Source organism: Hyalella azteca, unplaced genomic scaffold (assembly GCF_000764305.2).
Source record: "Hyalella azteca isolate HAZT.00-mixed unplaced genomic scaffold, Hazt_2.0.2 contig14215, whole genome shotgun sequence".
Classification (NCBI taxonomy): domain Eukaryota; kingdom Metazoa; phylum Arthropoda; class Malacostraca; order Amphipoda; family Hyalellidae; genus Hyalella; species Hyalella azteca.
In genome coordinates, this window is record NW_025944107.1 from 117,871 (window position 1) to 145,257 (window position 27,387).

At 36.7% G+C, this 27,387-nt stretch overlaps 2 protein-coding genes and 1 long non-coding RNA gene across 4 annotated transcripts in view; 1 reads left to right on the plus strand and 2 right to left on the minus strand.

The window, feature by feature from the left end:
* Positions 1 to 2,478, minus strand: part of LOC108668785 (neurogenic protein mastermind) — a 74,920-nt gene extending 72,442 nt beyond the window's left edge. The window contains exons 1-2 of the mRNA XM_047883989.1: positions 2,302 to 2,478; positions 1,535 to 1,585 (exon numbers count right to left, since the gene is read on the minus strand). Coding sequence (XP_047739945.1) covers positions 1,535 to 1,585; positions 2,302 to 2,478 — 228 coding nt within the window. The remainder of the gene's footprint in view (positions 1 to 1,534; positions 1,586 to 2,301) is intronic.
* Positions 2,479 to 3,199: 721 nt separating this feature from the next.
* Positions 3,200 to 11,649, minus strand: LOC108668797 (dolichol-phosphate mannosyltransferase subunit 1). The gene is made up of 6 exons (XM_018156049.2): positions 11,393 to 11,649; positions 8,541 to 8,640; positions 6,809 to 6,919; positions 6,177 to 6,367; positions 4,861 to 4,975; positions 3,200 to 4,097 (listed from the first exon to the last, which is right to left on the minus strand). The coding sequence occupies exons 1-6, from the start codon at positions 11,485 to 11,487 to the stop codon at positions 3,993 to 3,995; spliced, it is 717 nt and encodes a 238-aa protein (XP_018011538.1). The 5' UTR covers positions 11,488 to 11,649; the 3' UTR covers positions 3,200 to 3,992.
* Positions 11,650 to 16,579: 4,930 nt separating this feature from the next.
* Positions 16,580 to 25,920, plus strand: LOC108668795. Of its 2 annotated transcripts, none has more exons than XR_001930619.2 (19): positions 16,580 to 16,662; positions 18,806 to 18,856; positions 19,416 to 19,472; positions 19,651 to 19,725; positions 20,702 to 20,746; positions 21,053 to 21,092; positions 21,295 to 21,343; positions 21,520 to 21,606; positions 21,789 to 21,852; positions 22,050 to 22,130; positions 22,685 to 22,735; positions 22,898 to 22,959; positions 23,324 to 23,402; positions 23,633 to 23,697; positions 23,954 to 24,034; positions 24,321 to 24,381; positions 24,716 to 24,916; positions 25,199 to 25,283; positions 25,709 to 25,920. It is a non-coding gene; the product is annotated as an uncharacterized LOC108668795 (long non-coding RNA). The 2 variants fall into 2 exon arrangements; XR_001930618.2 differs by having other exon boundaries at positions 16,582 to 16,662; positions 22,912 to 22,959.
* Positions 25,921 to 27,387: the final 1,467 nt, after the last annotated feature.

The following is a 27,387-nucleotide window of genomic DNA, read 5'->3' on the forward strand; positions in this document are numbered from 1 at the left end:
TGCTCTGCCTGCTCTGCCTGCTCTGCCTGCTCTGCCTGCTCTGCCTGCTCTGCCTGATCTGCCTGCTCTGCCTGCTCTGCCTGCTCTGCCTGCTCTGCCTGCTCTGTTGTCCCTGCCTGCTTTGTTGTCCCTATCGAAATTAGGGTTAAATATTCCGAAAATATCACACAGCTTCAAAATTACTACATTCAATTGCAAATTATACTGCAGTTTATCTTCTCATTCATCCTGTTATATGTACTCATTAATAGCTTCTTCCTTCAAAGTATATTATCACATTTTTTCTCATATTTATTTTCATCATGTTTCTGTATTTATTCGTATAACATAGCTCTGTAACTGTTACTTCACATATACATAATTCGTGTTTATACAGGTATACATCCTCCAACAAATATTCTTCAATACGAGTTTCATTGAAAACCAGAGAATGTTTCTTATTAATATGTTATGTTCATATTTACATGTACATGTTTCTACACAAACTCGAAATCACGGATACGTTAACTTATACTCTCATATATATTCGTATATCAATCATCATTCAATCACCTGAATCACCGGATAATCTGAATCACGGAATAATTTTTATTTTCCCTTCATAAAAAGTTTATGTTCTGAACAAAACTGTAATCATTTTCAATGGAGAAAATCCTTTGTTAGGTGGTTGTTTGACGTCAGCGAATGACGTCATGTGTAGTTCATGGAAGCATTTTTTATTTTAATATCAAAATAGTCTTTAGCAAGAGCCACAATTTCCAGAAAACCGACAATATTGCGGCTCGAGTGGTTGGATTTTCAGGTAATTAATGCGTTTTGTCAGTCTACGGAATTTGCTCCTAATATTTAACTTATTTATTATGCAGCCGTAATTGTAAAAAATTATTTTCATTTTCAACTGCCGCAAATGTGAAAGACTATTTTCAAACCATTAATTTCATATAGATAAAAGCATTTTACTATTTCCCATTCAAATTTTAGTCTCCTGATATATCTAAATATCTTTAACCATTAAAAATGTAATTTCAGCATCACTTTACATATGAAAGATTCAAAAGGAATATTTAAACAAATGAAATATGACCTAATCTTCCAACCTAATACAGAATTTCACCAGCTAAATTTCAGCCACTATCCTGCAGTATTCACCCGCTGAATTTCAGCCACCAGCCTGCAGTATTCACCCGCTGAATTTCAGCCACCAGCTGCCAGTATTCACCCGCTGAATTTCAGCCACCAGCCTGCAGTATTCACCCGCTGAATTTCAGCTACCACCCTGCAGTATTCATATAAGTTGACATTCAGCTCACCACAGCTCACAGCGCTGCCTCACTTATCTGAATAGTTGAATTGGACTACGTTATAGTTATGTAGTTTTAGTTATATAGTTATAGTTACACTACGTTCAGTGCTATAGTGCCGAATAATTGAACACGGCTGTCACTGTAGTCAAACCAGTTCTGCTTTCTTGGACCAAATTTAAAGCCAAACGTATATATTTTCATCAAGAATATTATCCAAGCTTAGCACTTACATGTTCCGCTTGGGTGCCTCTCATCTTAGAAGCCCTCTCCTCGCTCGTCATCTGATGTGGAAATAACGTTGGTTAAACGTTGTTTCAACGAACCAACTCGTATAGTCAACGTCGAGTCAACAGCATTGCACTGACTCGGGTGCATCATCTCATAAGACGTTTCTTGCATCCATGTTGGGCAGGATGAGAAACTACATTTTTGCGAAATTTTTATGTCATATAAAAATAAATTTTTTCAATAAATTTCTACTTCGAATAATAGAAATCAAGTTTGTTTCGCTGACTTTGATTTTTTTTATTCGCTGGCAGCTTCCACACATGATTAAGTTTACAGTTAATATATTAATATTTACTCTATCATCATATCACCAATGATCATCATATTAGGCATAATAAATCAAGAACGAAAATAGACCTTTGCAACAATTTCGAGTTCTGATATTAGTATAATTTTTTAGATTACAATACCTTGCTTAATGCAACAACCCATTATTTAATTTTTTTAGGATATGAAATTCTGTGTGGAAGGGAATTCCCTTGCAATGTCAAATGATCAGGCTGCTGAGACTTTACAAGACAAGCTTTGCAGAAAAAAACAAAAATTTTTTACATAAGATATCACTACACACGAAGCTTCCAAGTGAACAATTATTTACATTATTATTATTATTATTCCACGAAGAGATTGTCGTGGCGTCTCGTTCAGATCGAACTTCGAGGGCACGTTACAAGCGGCTAAAAAAAGCCGGCAGAGGCCCGGCCAGCGCCTGCACAGGGACGGCCAGCGCCTGCACAGGGACGGCCAGCGCCGGCAGAGGCCCGGCCAGCGCCTGCACAGGTACGGCTAACGCAGGTATCGGTCCAGCCAGCACAACAGTAGGATAAGACGTCGAGGTTCCCCACCGCAGGACCTTCTGGAACCGGATGGAAGGATCGAGAAGCATGAATGACCAAAACCAGCCAACTTCAAATCGTGTGAGATCAACTTTTTGTTTCTCTTCCGAAGATTCAATAAACAAGTTCTGGCCGACAAGTAGAATGAACAATCCTAGTTAGTATCCTGCACAGGCAACTTTGCTGGCTGACAACATCGTCGCATCGTCAGAGTTCCTCGTTTGGTACTCGTTTGTAATTTGATTTTATTCATTAAATAACCGTCCATTATAACGAACCATTATTTCTTTGTTTTACCAATTTTCGTTTGTATTGATCGGTAATAAATCTATTATGGAAGTTTAATATTAAGAATTTTCTTACCATGAATCATTGGGAAGTGAATCGCATGTTGGAAACTTGCTATTTATGAGCGCATGTTATTATGATGAAGGTATGCAAATAAAATGTTCGTAAAACGTTCAACATCAAAACCACGTAAAAAATTTGAAACAATTGACGATGAAATTTCCTTAGAATATTTCAGATGTGGTACCTATACAATAAACCAAGAAAGTAAAATGCATATTTTACGGGTAATTCCACGGACTAATTTGTACTGCTAAGTAACACAACCACAAGAGAGAAAATGTTCTAGATGACTAAACTTTCTTCAGTCAACAAATCCTGAGCTCATTTTTATTTATGAAAAATAAGAAATTCTTGAAGTCATCTTTTTTTGTTACGTCGCAATTCGCCACTAAACACCTGAAGAAGAAACAATTCAGAGCGAAAAATTATCGGAATTTATTAAGCCACTTTTATATATATTACAAATATGAACGTTTAGTCTTAGCAGGAGCTATAAATAACTTCGTAATTAAATGCACTAATCACTATATAAATAATTAAATTAGAGTCAATGACATGCACAATTTTGGCCAAAATTTTATTCCAGCCCAAGGAACATGGCTGGACCTTCGATTTTAGCTAACTAAGAAAAGTGAGTAAAATAAACCATTGCCTATTGCCGTTCCCATTTTATTTCTACACCAGTCTATAATACGAAACCATTATCATATAGGTAATAATCATCATATAAATTTGATGACCAAAGTAAATTAACAGTATTGATAAAATCGATTCAGTACACGAGATGAAAGTATTTATTTCAGCTATGCTTTTATCGAAATGAAAAGGAGTTATTTATCACAAGATGAATTCAACGATTGGTCCCCAAGTTATGATCAAAAAGATGAATTCGACGATTGATGCCGAAGTTTTGATTAAAAGATGAATTCAACAATTGATGCCTAACTTTGATCAGAACATGAATTCAAAGATTGATGCCTAAATTTTGAACAGAAGATGAATTCAACAATTGATCCCAAAGTTCTAATATGATACCTAAAATATTTACTGAAAAATCATTTTCATTTCTCTCCTGTGAAGCCCGAACTACTATGTCTTGTAAAACATCATATCAAAAACATATAGGCATGAAAATAAGACAATAATTAGAGCAGATCTATTAGCACGAATAAACTGAATAGTTGAACAAGTAATAGATTTTTAGATGTGTAGATCAGGTGGTAGAGAATAGGTAGAGCAAGCCTTTGGCAAACTGGAAGATTTCGTTGCCGCCGAGTTTGCTTTCCCCGTAGACGCGGTCCACAAAACTGATGGGCACCTGCAAACACATGCATGTGAATTATTTAACTAGTTAATCACACGTTAAGCATAACATAATTCATAGAATATGGATCATATTTATTCACTTAACCTTTTCACGCATCGTGGATGCTGCATACGGAGAAGCGCCGGCTTGTTTGACTCTGGTTAATAAATGTAAATTCCTCGAATGCATTCATCAATTTATTAAAATCCTACATACTACCATATCATTAATACCAACTGAAAATGATAAACTCTCATTAAGTCCCAAATTCCCGGCAAGTTTAATATATTTTAGTAGATTCCCGATCAACTTTTATTACAACCAAACGCATCATTTCAGTTCTCTTAATAACTACTTTTGCACCCATGCTTACCAAAGGATATACAGCGAAATTAAAGACCATAAACACCATTACAGTAGATCGGAAGAATATTCGCAACATTCGAAATTATTATATAACATAAGTAATATCATTATTACCTAACCGTGTTCATATAGGTAATATTATTATTACCTCGCCCTGTAGCTAAAATTAATATTACGGTCATTACCTTGTCCTGTACCTATAATTAATATAACCTATGGTCATTACCTCGCCATGTACTTTTAATTAATAATACGGTCATTACCTCGCCGTAAAGCTATAATTAATATTACGTTATTACCTCGCCCTGTACTTATAATTAATATTACGGTAATTACCTCGCCGCCTAGCTATAATTAATATTATGGTCATCACCTCGCCGTAAAGCTATAATTAATATTACGTTATTACCTCGCCAATGGTGTAGTTGAACTGTCGCGCCCTGACGATCATCTCCATCTGGAAGACGTATCCTTTACTGACGCACGCGCTCACCAGGTGCTCCAGCACCTCCTTCCTGTACAGCCTGCAGGGTCATAGCGTCATTATGTACAATTAGAGAATTTAGTATCAGAAGGCAGAATAAGCTTGTTTCAACACGGGTGGTTATTGGCAAGAGAATTCTTCAATTTAAATTTTCAGGGTCGAACAATATTCCTCAGATGACATTAGTTGATCAAAATCAAAATCTGAAGAATATTGTTCGACCCTGAAAATTTAAATTGACAAATTCTCTGGCCATTAACCACCCGTGTTAAAATTAGAGAATTGTACACTTATGCATAAGTATTCTTGCAACGCCACGACTCTGTTTAATTTCAGTTCATTTTTTTCTGATTTAATTTGTTCCAAAATCTCCTTTTTGAGCAGCATTATGGTATTGATGTAGGCAAAAAATTTTTAATTATACAAAAAATAAAACTATCAGTTTTTCTAGGGTCATGATATCATAGCACAGCGATTACAATTGAGCACTTGTACATTTCTATTCTAATAGGTAACTACACGTCTCTGTACGATTTCAGTTTAATTTTTTAAATATAATTCGCAGCAGCACGTCTTTCCTGTACAGCCTGTAGGTCATGACATACGTAATTATACAGCGTATAGAATTGAATACTTATGCAAAGGATATTCTGAAACGCCATGTCTCTGTATACTTTCAGTTAAAATTGTTCTTTAATTTTTTTGCTCCAGCTCTTCCTTGTTCAGTCTGAGGGTCATGGCATAATCACTTAGAATTAGAGAATTTAACTAAGCATAATTTCAGTTGAATTCTTCCATTGGAATAGCGTAGGTATATTGCTATGGTAATGGGAAGTTTAATTTGTATGCAAGGATTCATGGTGAGCTTGTTGTCAAGTTACTACTGCACGCTATCAACATTATATTATTTGCTCAATGATTTAGTAATGATTGAATCAACCAGGAGCAAAGTAAGTCCTAAATAAGAATGATAAATAAAAATGGAAAAATAAAAAATAAAATAAATGAGATACGTATAAGCAATGTTTTAAATCTTTTTCTCCAAAAAAGAAACAAGACATTATAATCTGTTAATAAATCGTCCTTTTTCCAAGGAGTTAACACAAGACCCAACTTAATCTGGCTATAAATCTCCTTTGCACAACTTTGCACAAAGGAATATACAATGCCCCATTTTATCTCCTGTTCACGAAATTTCGGAATAAATTGCAAGCTTTCTTTCAAAGAGAATTTAAATTAACCTGAAAGATCCAGTGAGATCTGAAGCCCCAGGCCTGAGCAGTATCTGTGTGATGTAGTTAGCCCCTCTGCTGATTATTTTCCTCTTCAGGTCCCAGCCGTAGACGCCTCCAGTGCCGGCATAACGGGTGCCTGACACCACATCGTAGTTGTGCTTGCGCTGCTCCTCTATCATGCGAGGGATGAATTTAGGCTGGTGAAAAAACATAGATATTACAGCCCATGGAAATAGAATACTTCACTTTTGGTATATCAAATCTGTGAGAACATAGATCCGTATTACAACTCAAAAAAATAAAATACTTCATTTTTTTGTATATAAAATCTGTGAGAACATAGATCCGTATTACAACTCATAAAAATAAAATACTTCACTTGTGGTACGGTATACCAAGTGGGTGAAAATATAGACATCACAACCCATGCAACAAAAACACTGCACATTTCACTTAACAAGTCAGCAAAAATAAAACAAAGAGATATTACATGCCATGAAACTATAAAGCTGTGCATTTTGCATACAAATTCACATAAACAGAGATAAAATAATAGCTGAAAATAAAGCTGAACAAATTGGCCAAATCAGCTTTTAAAAGTTAAAATATTCAACTCAACAGCTGGGAAATTTTCTTACGTGATGAGACAAATCAGCATCCATGATGATCACAAAGTTGCCAGTTGCATGCTTGATGCCATGGATGTAAGCTGTGCCTAAACCAAGCTTCTTGGCACGTGGCCGCAGAACCTGAAAATTTTTGCATTATTTATTATTAGAATAAATGAAAACTATTGCCAGATAATAGACAAGCACAATGATTAAATAAAATAATTGTCCTTCATATATTAAAAAAATTATATATACAGTGGGGGGAAATAAATATTCGTACACTTGAAAAATCGTATTTTAATGTATGTAAGTACACAAACTTAACAGGAAAAGTGATTTAAATTATGTATAGAGACGCATAGTATTCAAACAAATCATTGGTCGAGACGTATAGAAATAGACTGGTGTCTGTTGAGCTGAATAAAGGGTATTCAACCAAGTATTAAAATAAAATAATGCGGATTTATTGTTTTGTACGAATACTTTTTTCACCCCGAAAAGTGAACATGTTTTTTGTTGCATTGAGATTTAATTTCTTTTGATAGTATTTTTGAATACTATGCGTCTCTATACATAATTTAAATCACTTTTCCTGTTAAGTTTGTGTACTTACATACATTAAAATACGATTTTTCAAGTGTACGAATATTTATTTCCCCCCAATGTAGGTACCATACCAGTATATACACTCAACTTGCTCAGCTCTAGAAAAATTGAGTTCAAGCAAAATAATTTGATAGTAGTCCAAGAATAAGACCTATTAATTTCTATAACAACCTACGAGGCCTGTCTTGAAAGTATCCAACCATAGGCCAGAAAGAATATTGCATACCTACCATACCTGTTGGGGTTTGAACCTTAATCCCCTTCAAAGTAGGCTCCTTGTGCTTGCACACACTTAGCACATAGATCCTTCCACTGCCAGAAACACCTCTGGAATTCTTTTGGAATGGTGTTCATCTCTGCCATCACATTCGGCATTATATTTTCTCTGCTCTCGAAACAAGATGCTTTCAATAGCATCTTCAAGTTGCAAGAGGTATGTCTGGAGAGTAGGGAGGTTGTTGAATGACTGAAATTCCATGTTTGGCCAAGAAATGTTGGATCAAATGGGACGAGTGTGCAGGCGCAGTCATGATGCAGTTGCCACTCCACTACACACACTCCTCCACCTCCACCCATATGATCCAACATTTCTTGGCCAAACATGGAATTCCAGTCGTTCATCAAGGTTAGGTTAGGTTAGGTTAGACATGGCTACATGCAACTTGAATAAGTAATTTAAAGGATCTTATTTTGAGAGCAGAAAAAAGATTCCACCATTCCAAAAGAAGACTTTCAGAGGTGTTTCCATCAGTGGAAGGATCTGTGGGCTCAGTGTGTGCAAGCACAAGGGAAGAGGTTCAAACCACATCAGGTATATCAAATATTTTTTCTGGCCTATGGCCGGAAACTTTTTAGACAAGCCTTGTACAAATGACAATTGAATGTTGATGATGCTGATTGATGCATATATACTCAAAATGAGTACTGATCCCATTTTAAGAAATAGAATTAATAACTAAAAAACAAGCTGGGTTACAATTTTATGCAATAGTGGGAAGACAATTGAGATTGACAAAATTTTAGAGTTAAATTGCAGCTAAAAGTTTATCATTTGAACATACATAGCATGATAGCATTGCCTAACAGATTAAAGAAAGTTAACAAAAATACTTAGCTCTACACAAATCTTATATAAATAGGATGGTTAACTCACAATTTTGTCTTTGCCATAAATGTCTTGAAGCTGCTGTGCCACATCCAAAGTCCCATCAGGAGACCCATCATCTATGATGATGATCTCATATTTTTCTTTGCTGAAAAAATAAAAAATAAAAAAGTAGCATATATACCTTTTAGGCAATACTAAATCAGTACCCAAGACATTCTTTGTTCATGAATGAATAAGTCAATTAAAAATTAACAAGAACATTTTTATTGTTAGCAAAATCTACAATGACATCAACTGAAAATTTCAATTCCCTCCATAAAAGGAGAATTGCCAATTCACAATCAATGTTGCCCATGGTAAATGATTGATACAGACTACGTAGAAAGTCTAGAATCAATGGCACACAAGTAATTCACCACCAAAGAAGCAAATGAGGGAATTTATTATCAATGTTCCTTTTTGAAGTCCTATAAGTTGATGGCTGACAGCAAGTTGCACAAAGTCAGCAAATATATATCTGAAGGTGAGGAGCATTGGCAACACATCAGAATTTCATTATTGACTAATATTCTTGCCTAAATCCTAATTTTTTTGTTGAAAATCAGGGAAAAATATATTTGTAAACCAAATTTTGAAAAATAACCTCTGCAATAAGAATGAAATTTACCTATATATATTTTTGGAAATTCTTCTATTAAATTTTTGAAAATTATTAAATTCCAATTTCAACCAAAATTTATTACTAGCTACTTGTACAAATGATTCAGAAGATTCAAAATCAAATAATAAAATATTTTGAATTATATTGCAGATAATCAAATCTCAAATATTGACAAGTTTTTTCATGACTAGTAGGTACTATTAATGTCTTTATTGCATAAGACAAGGTAAAATTAAGGCAAATTTTTTTTAAATACCTATATCATTTACTTTTCTTTTATTACAGAAATTAGCATAGGCAGCCAGTAGTAACTTGTAAAATTTATATCACTAGTTTGCTAATTTGCTTAAACCGCAAACTAGGGTAAACACGGTATATTCCGACATCGTGGGTAATTCTGACACTTCTTAAATTATCCTTTATATTAAGCTTTGTCTTAGTTCCACACATTTGTTGATGGTTGAAGTAGTGACATCATGCTATTGCGCACCATACTATTGCCAAAACACTAGGTCTGGGCCATCTGGTGGGAAAATGTTGAGATCCAAAGAGAGGCAGTGCGTGTCACCCAGTGAGAACATCGAAAAACGTGTCAAAGTTGATGGTTGACCTTGCTCTACCAAATAGTGATAAACTGTTTGTGTAGAAACAATATTATAGTTTGAGACTTTTAAATAAGTCTGTGAATATATTAGGAATCCTTTAAGTATAGGTACTTGTATTTGCTGATTTCAAGTGGTAAATAAATTAAAAGATGATTAATTTAAGAGACGGTTTTAGACCACATAAAACTAATTCCAATACATCTGGAATTAGATAATTCTACTTAAGAAAAATTAAAATTTTCTTAATTAAAAGCTTAATAGCTCTTAATTAAAAGCCTAATTAAGTAGTGTTCAATATTCAGTAGTGTTCTAATTCCAAGCTGTGTTGTATTCCAATACAGCTCACACAGCGATTGGAATTCGAACACAAAAGTGTCAAAATTACGAATTAGTAGAGTTTGAAGAGCGGCCGGAATTAGTCTCACAAAATGCCAAATTTAGTCACACTCACACACAGCATCGGAATATATGGATTTGGTAGGTTTGCATTCTTAAGGCTTTTAAATAAATATGGCAACATTTTGTGACATTTCATTGTTGCTGACTTGCTGGTGCATAGTGTGGTGTTTTGAGATTGATGTAAAGCAAACAGAACTTGAGTTGCACATACGGTGATTTTGTTATAACCCTTCATTTTTTGCTAGGGTAAACGCGGTATATTCCGACACATTAAGGACGCATCGAGAAATGAAAAACTATAAAAAAAACCGTATGCGTTACATAAGTTCTGTTGCCTTCACATGACTCAAAACACTTCACTACGCGTCAGCAAAGATGAAACATCACAAAATGTTGCCATATTTATTAAAAAGCCTTTAGAATGGAAACCTACCAAATCCCTATATTCCGTCACTTTGTGTGGCAACATCCGACACGTGGTGAGTCGTATTGCGTCAGCGCTTCAAATTTAACTGATACGTATTGCCGACATCCACGTGTTCGAATTCCGTTTGCTGTGTGAGCTGTATTGGGACTGTCTCTTATACACATCTAGATGTGTATAAGAGACAGCGGTAAAGCAATGCGGATTGCGGAAGTTGAAAATTTTATGAAATGACATGTTTGCGAAGTGCAAACCGCGATTTTTTAATCAAACAAAAATTTATGACATTCGAGCCACGAGATTTCATACCTACTGAAATTATATGATATTAGAGCCGCGATATTTCAGACAAAAATAGGACTTTTCCAGACTAGTATGCATGGAACTAAAACAAAGCTTAATATAAAGGAAAAGCTGGAGAGGTGACGAAATTACCTACAATGTCGGAATATACCGCGTTTAGGTACCCTAAGTCTCATTTACAGGATGTTTTGCCAAATTTTACAGTTTGGCAGTGACTGATAGGATGTAAAAATAATTTAATGAATGTTCAATGGTTCAAGAATGGACTATTTAATAGGTACACAGTTATAGATTTACATTTAAAAAGAAATTCAGTGTACAGTATAGATACTATCAAACTCCCATATTTACTGTCTGTAGCAATAGCATATGATGCACTGATAAAGCAAGCATAGATCAGTGGATCATATGCTAGATTCTGCTTCTCAAGACTCAATCTCAGGATTCTCTGAGAATCAAGTGGAACTGGAAGGTACTTGCTGAAATCAGCTGAATGCTGACTTACCTAGCATCGAAGTATTTACATAAGAGCCAGATAATTATTGGCAAATTTTCTCTTTCATTATATGTTGGCAATAAAACAGAGTATTTGCTGTCCATACCTATGACAGAAAACAAGTGACAATATATAAATATAAGGATATCAGACAATTCAAAAAGGCAAAAAGAGCTCTTCTACCACTGCGACCCGTCACGGTGTCACCAAAACAAAATTTGAGTGAAAATATTCAGTCACTTCCGTAAATAAACAAACCTTCCGCAAGTTGGAGTGACAACACATCACATCTAGCTGGAGTTGGCAGAATTTAATTTTTCGTCCAAAAATTATAATGGTCATATTATAAACTATTTATTAATAAATTATAAATGTTAAACGAAATTAAGTCTAATTGAAATTCATGTATTTGAAAAAAATTCAATTATTGCGCAGAGTAGCCTGAGATTTACTATAATCACGCAAATTCTGGGATAAATGTACTATTTTGTTGACGTCAATGTATTCAAATAATAATAATAATAGCGGTTTTAGCGTTTAGTAGCCGATCCTAAACATCGCAGAACATTCAGAGCATTTTGAGGTCTCGAACTCGCAATTCACTGCTACAATTCTACTGTGCTTATAGGTGCCTGTACAAAGGAATAGTACTAGCCGCTAGCTCATCCGCCGCATGAACTGTCCACGCTACTAGCCATGCTAGTAGCAAGCAAGCAGAGCTGGGCAGCGCTACTTTGAAATGCTACCGCTACATGCTCTAAATGTAGCGGGCGCTACCGCTACCGCTACAATTGCTTAAATGTAGCACCGCTACCGCTACTGAACATGTAGCGGCCGCTACATGAAGCGCGCTACTGACCACCTCTGGACTAACAACCAACATGTTGACACTCTCCTCGCGTACAGGCTTACTAGCCGGATAGTCACCAAGCGACCGTCACTTGCCAGATTTCCTAGCCGTCTGCACTATCCCCGTTTACAAGCACCTTAACCGCCCGGCCAACTCGCCTATTTTGACCAGCAGGCGCACAGAGCTGGGATCGAACCCGCACCTCTCTGCTCCATTCATGGTACTCTGAACTGTAACCACTGGGCCACACGGCCCGAATTAATAGTATTTTAAATAATTTGAAGTTTATTTATGATCGTGTCAATCCTCAATCATTCATATATAGAGCGGTTTCAGCGTTTATTAGGCCGTAGGCCTGTCGCCGATTCTTAACATTGCAGAACATTTACAGGTTTTTTCGGGCTCGAACTCGCAACTCACTGCTTAAAATTTCCTTTGCTTAACCGCCATGCCGATTCAGACCAGAAACTGCCGCACAGAGCTGGGATTGAACCCGCACCTCTCTGCTCCAATCTTGGTACTCTAAACTTTAACCACTGAGCCACCCTGCTCAAATCTATTTGAATGTGTATTTCATGCCTTAATGAAGTCTCACAATTACATAAATGGTAAGTTATGTCCGAAAAACAGTGAAAATTTCAAATGGACCGTGTTTTTAAAAGCAAAAATTATATTTTATTTGTAATCTTCATGCCTAATTAGAATAAAATAGAATTGTCGGCACTGAAGAAATAGGCCCATGGCCTGTTGCCGATTATTGTACTTTTCGAGACTTGATGCCACAAGGGATACGGCCTTCTAAACCCGATCTTTCCATAACTGACGATTGTTTGAGATAGCTGCTGGACTTATTACTGGTCCGTAAAGTGTTAGTCGAAGCGAGAAGAAATGTTGTTGCACGGACGCAGTTTTTTAGTTAATAGCAGTGGCCCCAGGTGTTGGTTCTTGTTTCAAATTCTAGGACTCCTTCTTGGACCTTGTATAAACCGTCGGTATACATGTATACTTCAATGAGGTCACCACGCAGACGTCGATAACAGGGGCTCAGAAGCTCCTAATCTTTAATCTCTCTTTCCTAATCTTTAATCTTTCTTCTTGCCTTTTAATCCCGGAATTATCCTTGTTGAGCGTCTTTGAACACTCTCGACTAAATTTTTATCCTTTTTAGTTTTGGTGACCACACGGCATTTCCAAACTCTGGGTCCGGACGCACGACAGTGATAAACAACAGATTTATCGCTTCTGAATCTAGGTACTCGTAAGAGCGTCTGATAGTCCAAGCCGTTTATTGGCTTTATTAACTTGAGCTTCAATGTGCTTAGAATATTTCAGCTCCTTGTCGACATCAACTCTTGAATCTTTCTCCGTTGTCGACTTCGACATCATCACTCAGTCGTTGCAAGCATGTCTTCTCATACTGTAATCATGCTGTTCATTGTTCTTGCCAAGGTGGATTACTTTACATGTGTCAACATTAAAACGCAGCTGCCACTTATCAGCCCAGTCAACTAACATGTCACGATCACTTTGCAACTGTAATTTTTGGGACGTATTCTTCACTGCATTATAAACTTTTGTGTCGTCGGCATACATAGAGCACCCGCTAGACACAGCTTCTGGCATATCGTTTATAAACGCAACGAATAAAACAGGACCGCGAACGCATCCTTGTGGCCCGCTGCTGTGCACTGAAACCCAGTCTGATACGGTCCCATTAATACTGACACGTTGTCGCCTCCCTGGTAGAAAATCTCTGATCCATTTGAGTAAATTACTTTCAAGTCAAGACTTTAATTTATTCAACAGACGCTCATGTGGAACACTGTCAAATGAAGTTGTTACTGTCAAATTGTTAATAATCATCCATTTTCTTGTCATTCGTGTAAATAAAAGATTCCCTCATGTTATCAGCGCGCCACCTGCATAACAAGTCGCCTCCACTAGTTACTCAGATAATGAAACCACGAACCGGCAACTGGAAATTGTCCACAAATATTTCATTATAATCTAATCATGTTCAGTAAGTATCAGATTTTTTGTTGTTCAATATAAACGCTAACATTAATTTTATTCGCACCTACTCAGCAATGCACAAACGGCCAAGGTTTTAACAATGTTCCGAGCTAATTGGATGATTGTCGTATAAATTATTAACTGTCGTGGGCAATAATTACAGCAGGATGAAATTAGATACATTTTGCAATGGCAGTTATTTTAATCGTATTCATACTTCTTCTGCTCCATCAGTCGCGCCGGAATAGCCCTAAGTTTCTCATTGGTCGTGAGGTGCAATTTGAATTGTTATGAAAAATAAGAATAAACAATCCATTTCTTCATCACATCTTTGCTACATAGGCCTCTCAGCTGCGGCGTCACCAACAATTTTTTTTGGCATCGCATCCTACTTGGAAGTCGCGTTCAGTTACCCTCGTAGTACTCATAGCTGAAACGCTCATTTAACACACCGCCAATACTAAATATTGGCCGCTAATGTGCAATAGAATTAGCAATCGATTGTACTTGATGCGCTAAAACCAAGGAATTGAGTAAGTTAGTTGTTTTAATTTAAGGATGTGCCGCTGGGACCATGTATGTGGCGAGTGGATACTACGGCCAATAGTTTACAGGTTATCATATCAGTGGATACTACGGCCAATAGTTTACAGGTTATTTTTTGTGAGGTAGTATATATTTTGATGTAGCACATAATAACAAACTAAAACTCATTCATAGCCCTGCTCATCACCTGGAAGGCACTCGTATTTCACAAATAGTAAACGCAACTCCGGAAACCACGATTTTGGAAAAATATATAAATCGTTTGCAGTTGTGTCCTGAGTTAAATTTTTTTTTCATGCTAAGAGCTCACATTATCTTCAAATAGTTCTCGGTCAAACTGCTTGATGAATAGCATTATTTATTGTGTCACCATCTTCGCTACGCAAGTTCCAGTAGAAGCGTAGTGATTATTTGTTTTGAATAATCTAATTATGGGTTAACCCAGAAATATGTTGTGAATAGAATACATTTTCCTAAAATAACCATGAAAGCACGGACTCGATCGACAATTCTACGGACTCGCCTGCGGACTCGCGCAACTGGGCCACTCATAATTCCTTAAATACTAAACGGATCGGTATGAATTTTGGAATATGAGTATTAATTATCGATACGCTGCCGCTGGAATTATTACAGATTTTTACATGAATTATTTTTTAATTAAAACCAATAAATGTATTTTTTAAGCAACTGTGCCCTCATAATTCCTTAAATACATAACGATTCTGTATGAATTTTGGAATATGAGTATTAATTATCGATTGGCTGCAGCAGGAATTAGTACAGATTTTTACATGAATTATTTTTTAATTAAAACTAATAAACGTATTTTTTAAGCAACTGGACCGCTCATAATTCCTTCAATACTTAACGGATCTGTGTGAATTTTGGAATGTCAATATTAATTATCGATACGCTGCCGCAGGAATTATTACAGATTTTTACATGAATTATTTTTTAATTAAAACCAATAAACGTATTTTTTAAGCAACTGGGCCACTCATAATTCCTTCAATACTTAACGGAGCTGTATGAATTTTGGAATGTGAGTATTAATTATCGATACGATGCCGCAGGAATTATTACAGATTTTTGCATGAATTATTTCCTAACATAACCTAACATAACCTAATAATAAGTCATGTAAAAATCTGTAATAATTCCTGCGGCAGCGTATCGATAATTAATACTCACATTCCAAAATTCATGCAGATCCGTTAAGTATTGAAGGAATTATGAGCGGCCCAGTTGCTTAAAAAATACGTTTATTGGTTTTACTTAAAAAATAATTCATGTAAAACTCTGTAATAATTCCTGCGGCAGCGTATCGATAATTAATACTCATGTTCCAAAATTCATGCAGATCCGTTAAGTATTGAAGGAATTATGAGCGGCCCAGTTGCGCGAGTCCGCAGGCGGGTCCGTAAAATTGTCGATTGAGTAAAGCACGGTTAGGTGTAAGCTGAATATAAGAGAACACTAAAATCTCCGGGAAGATCAGTCGAGGAAATGTTTGACACATTCAGATGGTAGAGGGTTGATTCTGATTTTGAGATAAGCTAGGCAGGGTGTTTCGTAAAAATTAAGGTCATCCAAAATGCAGAGAAATATAGAAATAGAAACGCTAATTTACGGTTATCCGAATGAAGATATTTCAAACAAATTTTAGAAATAATTTGAAAATCCTTTTTCACCTCTTATAATAGGTAATTCCTAACATTAATTAAATAATTTGATACTAACGTTATTTGAGGTTTTCATCACCAATTTATTTCGTAAGAACCATTGGCCAAGCTTAAACTTCCACGCTCTAGCGCGGTCTGGGAGCGGCATTCATTTTCCGCTTGACGCTGACTTTAGAAGGTTACTGGTAAGTACAAAATCATCATTTACCTCCTAACTCAGGCTAACTGTCCGCTTTTCTTGTTAGTAGTGCTGACTGTGCTGTATTATGTATAAATACTTTAGACATTGTCAACTTGGGTCAATGCTCTCCGTTTAATTGCAGTAATATATCAACTCTTAACATATTTGCTAACGAGATGAGTGTGGGGCATAGCTGACTGTCAAGTTCTGGCTTGGATATTGTGGATTAATCAAGCATAGATCTTGCGACTAAGTTGAACCAATTAATGTAATTGATGTGAACTGGTACTAATTAGGATGTCTTGTTTGAAATAGTCTTCGAATCGCTGTGCTGCTTGTTCTTTCTACTTGATAGCTGCGCCTGCAGTCGCTGTCACAGTCACGCAGTGGATTAGGCTAGCCTTACTTTCACTTAAGGTTTGAACTTTGAAATAATTGCAACTTTGCATAAATTTGAAGCATAGTGGCAAAAGGAGAACATTTCTTTGTTGCCCCCTCTTTAAGCTCAGTTTTTTGTCTTGTAAATAAAGAACCTAGCCTAGTCACTAGTAAGTAGCTACAAAAGTATTTGGAATAGCCAATGCAATAGCCGTGTCAGAAATTATTAGGTAGCCTATGTCCAAAATTGATTGAATTATATTTAGGTAGGTAGTAGCTAGGTAAATGAAATCAAAAATGAACGGTTACTAAAAGATCAGTGTAATTTGCCACCGCGTAGCTATTTTAAAGTGTTGAAAAAATTATAAAAAATGGAATGTAGCCTATTCTGAATAAATAGGTAGACTACCTAGACCTATTTTGAGTGACTATTTGAATGGAAATTAAGACAAGTTGACAACCCTTCCAACCTAAACTTTCTGCAAAATTTCTTGGTCTATTGTTTCATCTGATGTAAAATTCATAGACTGTGATAGACATTCCAAAAATGCTGCCCGAAATGACCTGTAGGTTGCCACTTTGAAGTTGGCCTACTGCACTTAACCTCATTGCTTGCTTGTTGCTAGAAACTGTAAAAAAACATAGTTACTGATTGGTATGGACTATGGACGGTTCTTGTGCCTGGGCTGCCCGATATGCTGATAATTGCTAAGCTACCTATTGTTATACTTATTGTCATGAATCTAGATTGCTTGATGCTCAAAGATGGACACTTGGTTCAATTTTTCTGCTTTGATGCAACAAGTTTTAGATGTGGGAGCAGATTTGATAGAGGTGTCAAATATCTATATTACCCAAGGTAATTTGTCTAAAAGTCTTGACTTTGTTCCTGTGAATTGTGACTAGGTTATCAATTGTTGCACTTTATCCTCTGCTAATTTTTTGGAACCCAAATTAAGAATTAAAGTAGGTCTATCTAGATGATGTAGCTAGGGACCTAGGGTGGAATTTAAAGAGGCAAGTAGTGTTTCATTACTAATAATTGTAAATTCATAATTACTTGTCTAGTGTTGAAGTCTCGAATTTCTGGCTGAAGTAAATAAGCTAAATCAGTCCAGGATGGCAGGATAAGTATAGCTAACAGATATGAAATTCTTTGCCAGCATCTCTTGCAGCTTGGAGGCTTGGATTCAACCCTGCTAATGAAGTTGTAGCTAATGTACCTAACTGTCTAACTATTATTTGTGCCAGTCTGCTGTCACAACTCACTTGATTGGACATTTTCAATTCGTTTGAAAATCTTGAACTTGAAGGTTGTTCATATCTTTATTTATTGAATTTTGAATGCAATTGTGCAGTGTTTTTGCTCAATGTACAGTTTTCAAAATGAATTACTAATCATAATGCAAAATTTAATAACAAAATAGATATGAAATGCTGCGTTTATATATCGACACATGTCACATGATGCTTGCAGGTGATTGACTAGAATAATATTACGACGGTTTTTGGTATAGGATATCAGATTATTCAGTGCACAATTAGTCCATGATGGATATCTAATTTTAACCTATCCTAGTGTATCTGTAAAAGCTTGAATATTCCTGGATGTTATTTGGCCCTTGCTGTGTCATCCTTTACTATGATGAAAACATAGTGGGAATCCTGAACAGTCTTGTAGACCCTTCCTTGTTGCTGACCAAACCATATAAATGTTGAATTCCATTTGTTTATTGAATTTTTTGTTAATGATATTGTATATTTTGCAGGTTATGGATGATATGATGGATGTAGAGAGCAGGGAGATTATCAAATTTGAAGTAAGTAAAATTTGATAATTTGATGTGTGTGTGTGTGCAAAGTAACAGCATGACACTAATGAGCAGTAATAGATTAAATATCAAAGTTGTGATGACAAACTGCTTGGTGAAGGCTGGTCTCTATCATAGTTCCTGCTTCACCTGCCATAAGAAGCTCACCCATGAGGGGCTGTGGTCCCTGGGAAGGTCTGAGAGACAAGACAGTAAAGGCTCTAGCAGGGCCCATTTCTCTGAAGGGAGTGGGGGGACACCAGAAAATTAACGTGCCCTGCTTGTTGTTAATGCCTTTGATGGCTGGTTGTTGATTCCCAACAACCAACTGGAGGTCAAAGCAATAAGTTTGGCTGGAAGATCCCCTGTCTGGCTTAGTTAAGTTGGATGAGTGAGGTGGTTGTGGCCATAACTCAATTCAGACTATTCTCTTGTGGTGGTGGGGCTGGAACTTAAGAGAAGTGAGCCAATGTGCCTCAAGATTATGAGAGCTGAACTCTTCCTTTTTGTCTTGTACATACATCCTGCATTTTAACTTTTCTAAAACCTTGTTCTTTCTTCCTGGAAGGTCTCGTTCTGCTCACATGGAATGGACAATTGGGTGTGCTCAATGCTTAGAGTTCAAGTGAGTTTATATGCTTATGCCTTGTGTAGAAATAAGATATATTATCATGCGTGATGATCCTTACTTGCTGAAATATGTTGAAGACACTTCAATACTACCATCAAGATCTGAATGTTGTTGATATATTCTGTCTTGGCTATGATGTTGTGTAAATGGTAATTATATTTTCTGATGGCAGTGTTGTCAACAATGATGCGGTCTTGATTGCTCAACTGTTAATGCGCTGGGGCTGGATGCGTTGATTCTGCGCAATGTAAGATATTAATTTTTTTTTTCTCTTTAAAAGTTTAGCTCTGGGTTGATGCTATATCACTTCAATGATAGTAGTGTAAATATTAAACTGCTGGAAGTGTTCTTGAGGTATCTTGGCTTCTGAAGAATTGATAAATGAAGTTATTAACTCGTGCTGTTGATCCGATCAGCACTTGCAAGATGACTTTTGAAATTCGAATAGCAATCATTTAATGAAATACTCTCACGTTTGTGAAAAGGTGGAAAACCTGTACGTTATGAATTATCCTGCCTGCATTGGTCTGTAATATTATCCAGTTGATTTCAATTTAAATACGTTCTTTTAGAACGTGTCTTACAGAACTTTGCGTTAGTTTATTCAGGAACTAACGGCAAAATTGAGATATTAATTTGAAAAAGAAAGAACATTTGTGAAAGTAATGGAACGATTTTTTAGTACCGATGTGATTTTATGTATTCTTTGTAGAAACAAAAATGTTGATTAGATTCACACAGAGCTGAAAAAAGTTGAACATAGTATTGGGTCTTGCATAAAATACTTGTCTCCACGCGCTGGAATTCTATGGTAGTGAATGAAGTTCGTAAATTTTGAATTTGTGGCTAATACATACAGCTTTCCAGCTGCGATTGCTTAGTGGTATGTCAACCACTCCAGACTATGATTGGTTTTGTGATGGCCTATCCAATATGCTATGTGCACTGGTTAACTCTATGCTAGAATTCCACACTGCTTGACGATACTATGACGTTAATATTTCCCTTGTTGCTCTGTTGAACGTGAGCCAAAAACTAACAAAAATACTTGAAAGTCAGTACTGCACACAATCATTTTCAGGGCACTGTAATGATGACCGGCCAAGTTCTCTTGGCCCGTGTTTATGAAATCTCTGATATTATTTTGTAGCTGAAAACTCGGTTTCTAAGCAGATTTGACCTTGGAAAGTTTTCGAAAATGTAATGGATTTAAAAATTTCCAGGTTCCTCTCCTTGGTGTGGATTGCAACCACTAACCACAGTTGCGAGTGAGTTGAAGCGACGATCACTTTTACTTGAAAGTAAATACGGATAATTGTGCATCAATGTGCTGCTCAGAATATAAAACTTTAATCCTTCATTTCAGAAACATTGTTACTAGCATGAAAATATATCAGATGTTTAGATAGCACATTGGTGCCTTGTAAACTGTAGGATCTCTATTTAAAATGATGAGATAATACGGTACTAGCAACACTGATTTTCCATGCTGTTTTTCTCGCTGACCTTTCATCCTTTCAAAAGTCTCAGATCTTGCTATTTAAGTTTGTTTTCACTATGCATTTATATTCCAGGTAAAAGAATGCTACTCACCAATAGGACATCACCGTGCTTGTGAGTCTTAAGTTGCTCATATTAGTCGAGCTATTTAGTTCATTTTCGTATTAGTGAAGCCATTTCATACTAGCATGATGCCTGGCCAAGTTCTCTTGGCCCGTGTTAATGAAATCTCTGATTTAAATGAAGACTGATCAAGCTCTTACATGAAATTTTACTCGACTTTTGCGTTCGTGCCTAACATCGATTTTTTCTGCAGAACACGAGGATCTCTGAAGCTGAACGCTTGCACCTGCTCAAATTTCAATGTGAGTTTCGGCAGTAACTTCCAAAATTTAATGTTCGGACTTCGGCAGAATAATGATGAAAACTTTCCCCGACTGAAAATCTATGTAGAAGACTCTTGTGTTCAAATTCTGATTCCACAATATTTTTATTAATTGCGACACTAGTAGTATAGTCGTAACGTGAATTTTTTTCACAGGTTTTGTTGCAGCTTCCCTCGTCTTCGACTTGAAGGTTCGAAGCCAGGTGTTTGTTCTGCCGGAGGAGTAATGCGACTATTCGAACTGTGAGTGCTCGGTTTAATTTGGAATAATATCCATTATCTGACTAATGTTAGATTCCTATGATGATAAATATCATGCGCGTCAACTGAGTACTTCAAGGATGATTTGATAGATGCTGAGGAAAATGGTGCATATTCTCGTGCTGTTACTGATGACTTGTCAACTTAAACACTCTATCACGCAGGTCTAACAAAAGGAGGGATGGAAGCAATAGCAGTTTCCTTTGCCGTTAAATCTACGAATGAAACGTGAGTTAAATTACTCTGATCTGTTGAGCTTGTGTCTGTTGACGCCACATCGTTATTTCTATAACCTATATTCATGATGTAAATTTATTCCTGATAACTTTCTGAGGGTTCAAACAACAAAAGGATACTGATGTACGTAGTACTGTTGACGATTGTTGGTCGTGGTAATGTTTCTCATCGAATTTTTCCGCTTCCAGACTCATCGTCTCGGCAGAACATACTTTTTCGCAAGCAGTTATTCGCCACGAGATGCATTGTCCAGTGGCCATTACTATCAGGTAATTAGAAGTTTGTCGTACAAGTTACAAGTCTTACGACATTAGTTTTGATACTTTTTTTCATTCGAGTAATTTCCGTAAGCGAGATGTGACACATGAATGTCAAGTTGTGGAGTATTCAAGCGTTTCATGATGTATCCTTTTAGTTCTTTGGCGGCTATTTGCTACAATTGTATGTAAGCGGCAAATAATTGGTGACGAACAGCAATGTCCATGGGTAAGAACTGGAGTGTCTTGCGCTTGAGTTCTCACTGCGGGCAGATTGAACGCTGTCATACAACTTCTCGTCCGTATAACGGGTCGAGATACCTGTCGGCTGCAACATTATCGTTCACACGTTAACGTAAATACTTTTTAGTTTCAATCTGATAGCCCCTGCAAGTTCGGTTTTTGTTATTGCACCCAGCTGGTAGGCATTACCTTGAATTAAATTTTTTTGTTAAGTACAACGGTTAATTATTTCCTGCCTCGGTTAAATTTTGTATATCGTTGAAGTTGGTTTGGAGACAAATGGGTTATATTAAAATAACAAACGTGTTTTTTTTTTGTTGCAGTACCTTTTAAGAGACTGAACTGATGTCCAGATCACGCTGCCGCCACTGTTGGTGAGAAATAGCTTTGCTTTGTGCAGAAATCTCACTATAAAAGTAGATTGTGAATGATGTTTCGCATAGTTCATCTGACTCTCTGATGCCAACTTTCAATTTGCCTGATCATATTTCATCTCGTAAAGTTTTATAGTAATATAATCTGATCTACTTGAATAGTGTTCTGTTTTCAGGGTGGTCACTGAGCGTAGCGGCTTGATGTTAACTCGGCTCGCTTGAAGGTAATTTTAGTTTTTTTTTTTCACGAGTTAAGTGATCCTTGCGAAATAGTTCATGTAGCAACTGTTGTTTAAATGACTCATGATCATGAATGGTGTCAGAATTGTAATAGAAGGTGAAAACTAAGTTTTTCTTCAATTTAAAATAGAGTTGAAGGTTACGAGAGAGCTGCAAATGGCTTGATGCGTGGAACTCAGTCGTTGCGTTGGTCGTTAATTAGCTTTATTCTAGTACCATAGCAATCAAATGATGTATTTATCTTTCGGGACTGATGTCTTTGATGAAATTTCGACTGATCAATCGTCACTTAACATTGCGTAGCGCACGATCTACCAAAAGCTTGAAGAATTTTTCTTATTTCCTCAGGCGTAATTTTAAAACCTCACGTGGTCCAGTCGTTTCGACAACTGGCAACCCCAAGAATGTACTCGACGTCGCAGCACCGGTGTGTATTTTGCGCAGCCTAATATAGTTATCTAAAACGGTGCATGAAATAGTAGTCATAATGTTATTTCTACGTCACTGCTTCTTGAAATGATGAAACTAGCAAGAATTATCAGTCCTGCTGCTGATAATGATGTTGATTTGCACCTACTGAAACTGGAAGTATATTTTCACTAGGAAAATCTACCTTACTCTATTAATTTATTAATTCCCGTTTATTCTTCTCGGCAGCAATCAACAGGGACGTGGAAATGTGCCATCGTCCTATCAAGCATTTGGACAGATAACTGTGGCAGGTATTTTAAACTTGAAAAATGTTCCTTACCTATAAATTATATTCATTTTACAGGTTTGATTTACAAGTACATATTTTGATAATTCAAGCCTCGTAGGCGTGTTGTCTACGGTACCAATGAAAAATGATGAATATATTAATACGACCCTCTAGTTGAATGTCATGATGCAAAATTAGATGCTGAGTATTACTACTTGTCAATTAGTTGAATAAAATAATTAGGGTGGTGTTCCCATGAGCGTGTATTTCCTCACCAGGACTTTGGTTGACTGATAATGACGTTTGCTTCACCTTCCCTGCTGCTCGTTTTCACGTTTTTTTTACTCTGCTGTAATGAGGTGAGTTGCAAGAATATCCAATTATATGAAAATTGTTTACTGGATAACAATCTAAATTGGTTGGAGTGGCTTAGATTTGGTTTAATATCCATAAGGATGGCGATTATTCAATGATGGATTGTAATTTTAAGTTCTAGAATGCATTGAATATTTTAATGATGAAAAGAGCAAGAATTATCAGTCCTGCTGCTGATAATGATGTTGATTTGCATTCACTGAGGAAAAATGAAATATTGTGAGCTGGCATTTTGTGTTCTCAGATAAATAAATTCGATTCCATTTGCAGATCCAGAGGAGAGGCTATATCTAGTCGAGAACAAGAAACTTCTGGTGGAATATCGTCACAGGTGATAAAGCATCAACTAATCTATATTTTGTGCAAAAGTTGATATGAAGCGTTCTATCTAGATTATACCAGAATATTATCACTAAAAAAATATTTTCTCTACCTCTGTGGTCGCCTTTAATTCCGTCAGGTTTGATTTCACCTCCCGTACTAGTCAATAGTTTGAGATTACGGTGGCCATAATGTCTGAATTGTTATATTCTAAACCTGATGATTTAATATTTGCTTACCAGAGCTGAATATTCATGAATGAATACTTCTTGCTGAACAACGAAACGTTATTTCCGTTACGCTCATTTCTTGGCACAATAAATAACGAGATATGCCTTCAACAGGTCACTGTATTCATGAGCCCAGTTATGCTCTTCTGACACTGCCATCAGAAGTAATCGCGACGACAGCATCGTGCGCAGGTTGCCCCCTAAGTTCCGCTCTCTCGAGATATCTAAGTGATGAGAACGGGCGGTTGTGGGCGATTCTCCGGCGCAGCTGGGGACTGCGCGAGTCCTAACATCTGTCTGCGGCTTCAGAGACTTGTAGGCAGGCGAGTTTAAACTTGATAATGTATTGTCTCCTTTAATTGTTGGAAAAAATTATGATCTATAGACCTAGAAAAGATTTGATCAATACCACAATCTATAGATCTAGAAAAAGTTTGAGCAATACCACAATTATTTCGTACAAGACCTTCGATGATGAGAAAAATACCCTGATATACCATGACGGTTTACTGATTTAATGAGCCTGACCATGCTGGTCTAATAAATTTGCCGTGTTTACCACGAACGAGCTTCTGAAATTTTTTTTTTTTTTTGCAGATGACGAACTGGCATGCTGCAGAGAAAGCGCAATGCTACGCGCAGGAAGGGGATTGATGCGCTGAACTGGAAACCCATGATGGAGGTATTGGTTCGGCAATATTTTGTTAATTTGCCCTGTTCAGAGTAAGCCTCCTTTGTATTGTATTGAAACTTATCACGTTTCTCACCTCAAGGGAGGCTAGATTAAGACCCCACTATAATCCTGGAGCCTTCTAGAGAGCGCACCATTTCATGCAGTGGGTACAAATATTATATTAGCTATTAGTTTCAAAATGCTCTTGATTTTACTCGAAAAACTTGTACCTTTCCTTCATATTATTGCGTATAGTGCTCGTTCTTCGCTTTAGCCTAACGAAATGGCTTTCTTTTGTCTAGATTTAATAATATCGGGCAATTTCGTCATTTGTAAACCTCGTAAAACTTGATGTAAGTACTTTTGAATTCAGAGACGTCATATTTATTCTTTGGTTAGAAAGGACCACATTCGTAGTATTTTTCCCCACACAGGCAAATGCATGAAACGTTCGTGCTGCAAGCAATTTTGGAGGTAGAGGCTGGTCAATCTTCACGGATTTCCGCGCTCTGCTGCTTTTGGAGTGACTGGTGCCCGAAGATTTATCCAACCATCCGAAGGACTGCATTGCTGTAATTTACGTGTTCAAAAATTAATGCAAAATGAGAGATGCATACTTATCCTTATTAAAGTCTTGTTGAATTTCTAGCATTCTTTCTCCTACCGTTGTGATGATATAAATTGCTATTTTGAACAGCAGAACGAAAAGCTTGATAGATTTAGTTTCAAAGTGGCTGAATTTTATATCAAGTGGCTGAATTGCAACGAGCTTCCACAATTCTGGATTTATAACTTCCCAGTTCACTGAAGACCGTTGGTTCATCGATAGAACTAGTAGTGAATTCCCGCTTCTTGGATGAATGCTAAAAACTGAATTATCGTAAATAAACTTCCTGCTTGTCTATGCTGCAATGAATAGTTGAATTTCATTTGAGTGGAAATTTTCAGGAGCAATTTATTTGTTGTAAATAAATGAATGGTAAATTTGTACAGAAATAAGTACTAAAAACTAAATGATGGAAGTGGCGTTTCTGGATCGTTGGAATATCGTTTCATTTTGCAGAGATAGCGTCCAGTCAATGCCAGTATCGCTTTTCAAAAAATGTTGAGAACTTGAAGACTCCCAACCCCTTTTCTGGCGGTAATCTATTTACTTAATGTTTGGACTACCGTAGTACCGTTGGAAGTTGGTGTTATTTCAGAACGGCTTCCGGAAACGCGTGATTTCTTGACTTGACTTGACAAGTTAGACGCTTGAGGCCTTTCTCAGAGACCTGTTCGTCTCTCCGAGACTATACTAACTTTGTAATGTTAGCAAAATTCGGGGGCGGCTGGGTTGCAAAAAAGTTAGTGTCTAGTTCTGGCATGATGGAGCATAGAGAGTAAGCAGATGATGTACTTGGCAGATGATGATTTCGATGTACTTTTTCTGACCGGTCTCCCAACACCGTATCACAGAAACGTCACGTGTCCGTTTTCATTTTGAAGTCAACTACCGGTCTAATAGAATTTTTTCGGTACCCAACTTGTTACGTGTTTACGTATTGAACAAATTAGAGTAGAACTACTATGCTGTCAATAGTAGGTCATGTAAGGCCAGCAAGCCTTCTAATAATTCAGTTGTATACCAGATTCCACCAAATACAGTTCCCTAAACCTATGGTCTCGTCTCTGCTCATCTTCATCCTTATAGCTAGCCTGGACTTAGTCATACGACTAGCAAACGTAACATGGTGGCAGCGGTGGCGTTCGACAACTTCATCATCGGAGAAGCTAACGAAACCTACGAACGTTTCATGTTCAACAGAAGAAACCAAGAAGAAGGAGAATGCTTCGAACTTTTCTACGCCGAACTTCAAAGATTGATTAAGACGTGCAACTACTGCGACAACTGCAAAACGTCACTGCTGAAAGATAGAATTGTTTTAGGCATACATGATGCAAATATTCAAAAGGAACTGTTGAAGACATGATGTAAAAATCTGAAAAAATTCCCCCCGCAAAATACTGATATTATCTACTTATCTTTCAAATTTGAATAAAATCCGTTCATAATTGAAGGAGTTATGAGTGCCACAGTTGAAAATGAAGTGAAAATGAAGTTAGGTTTTCC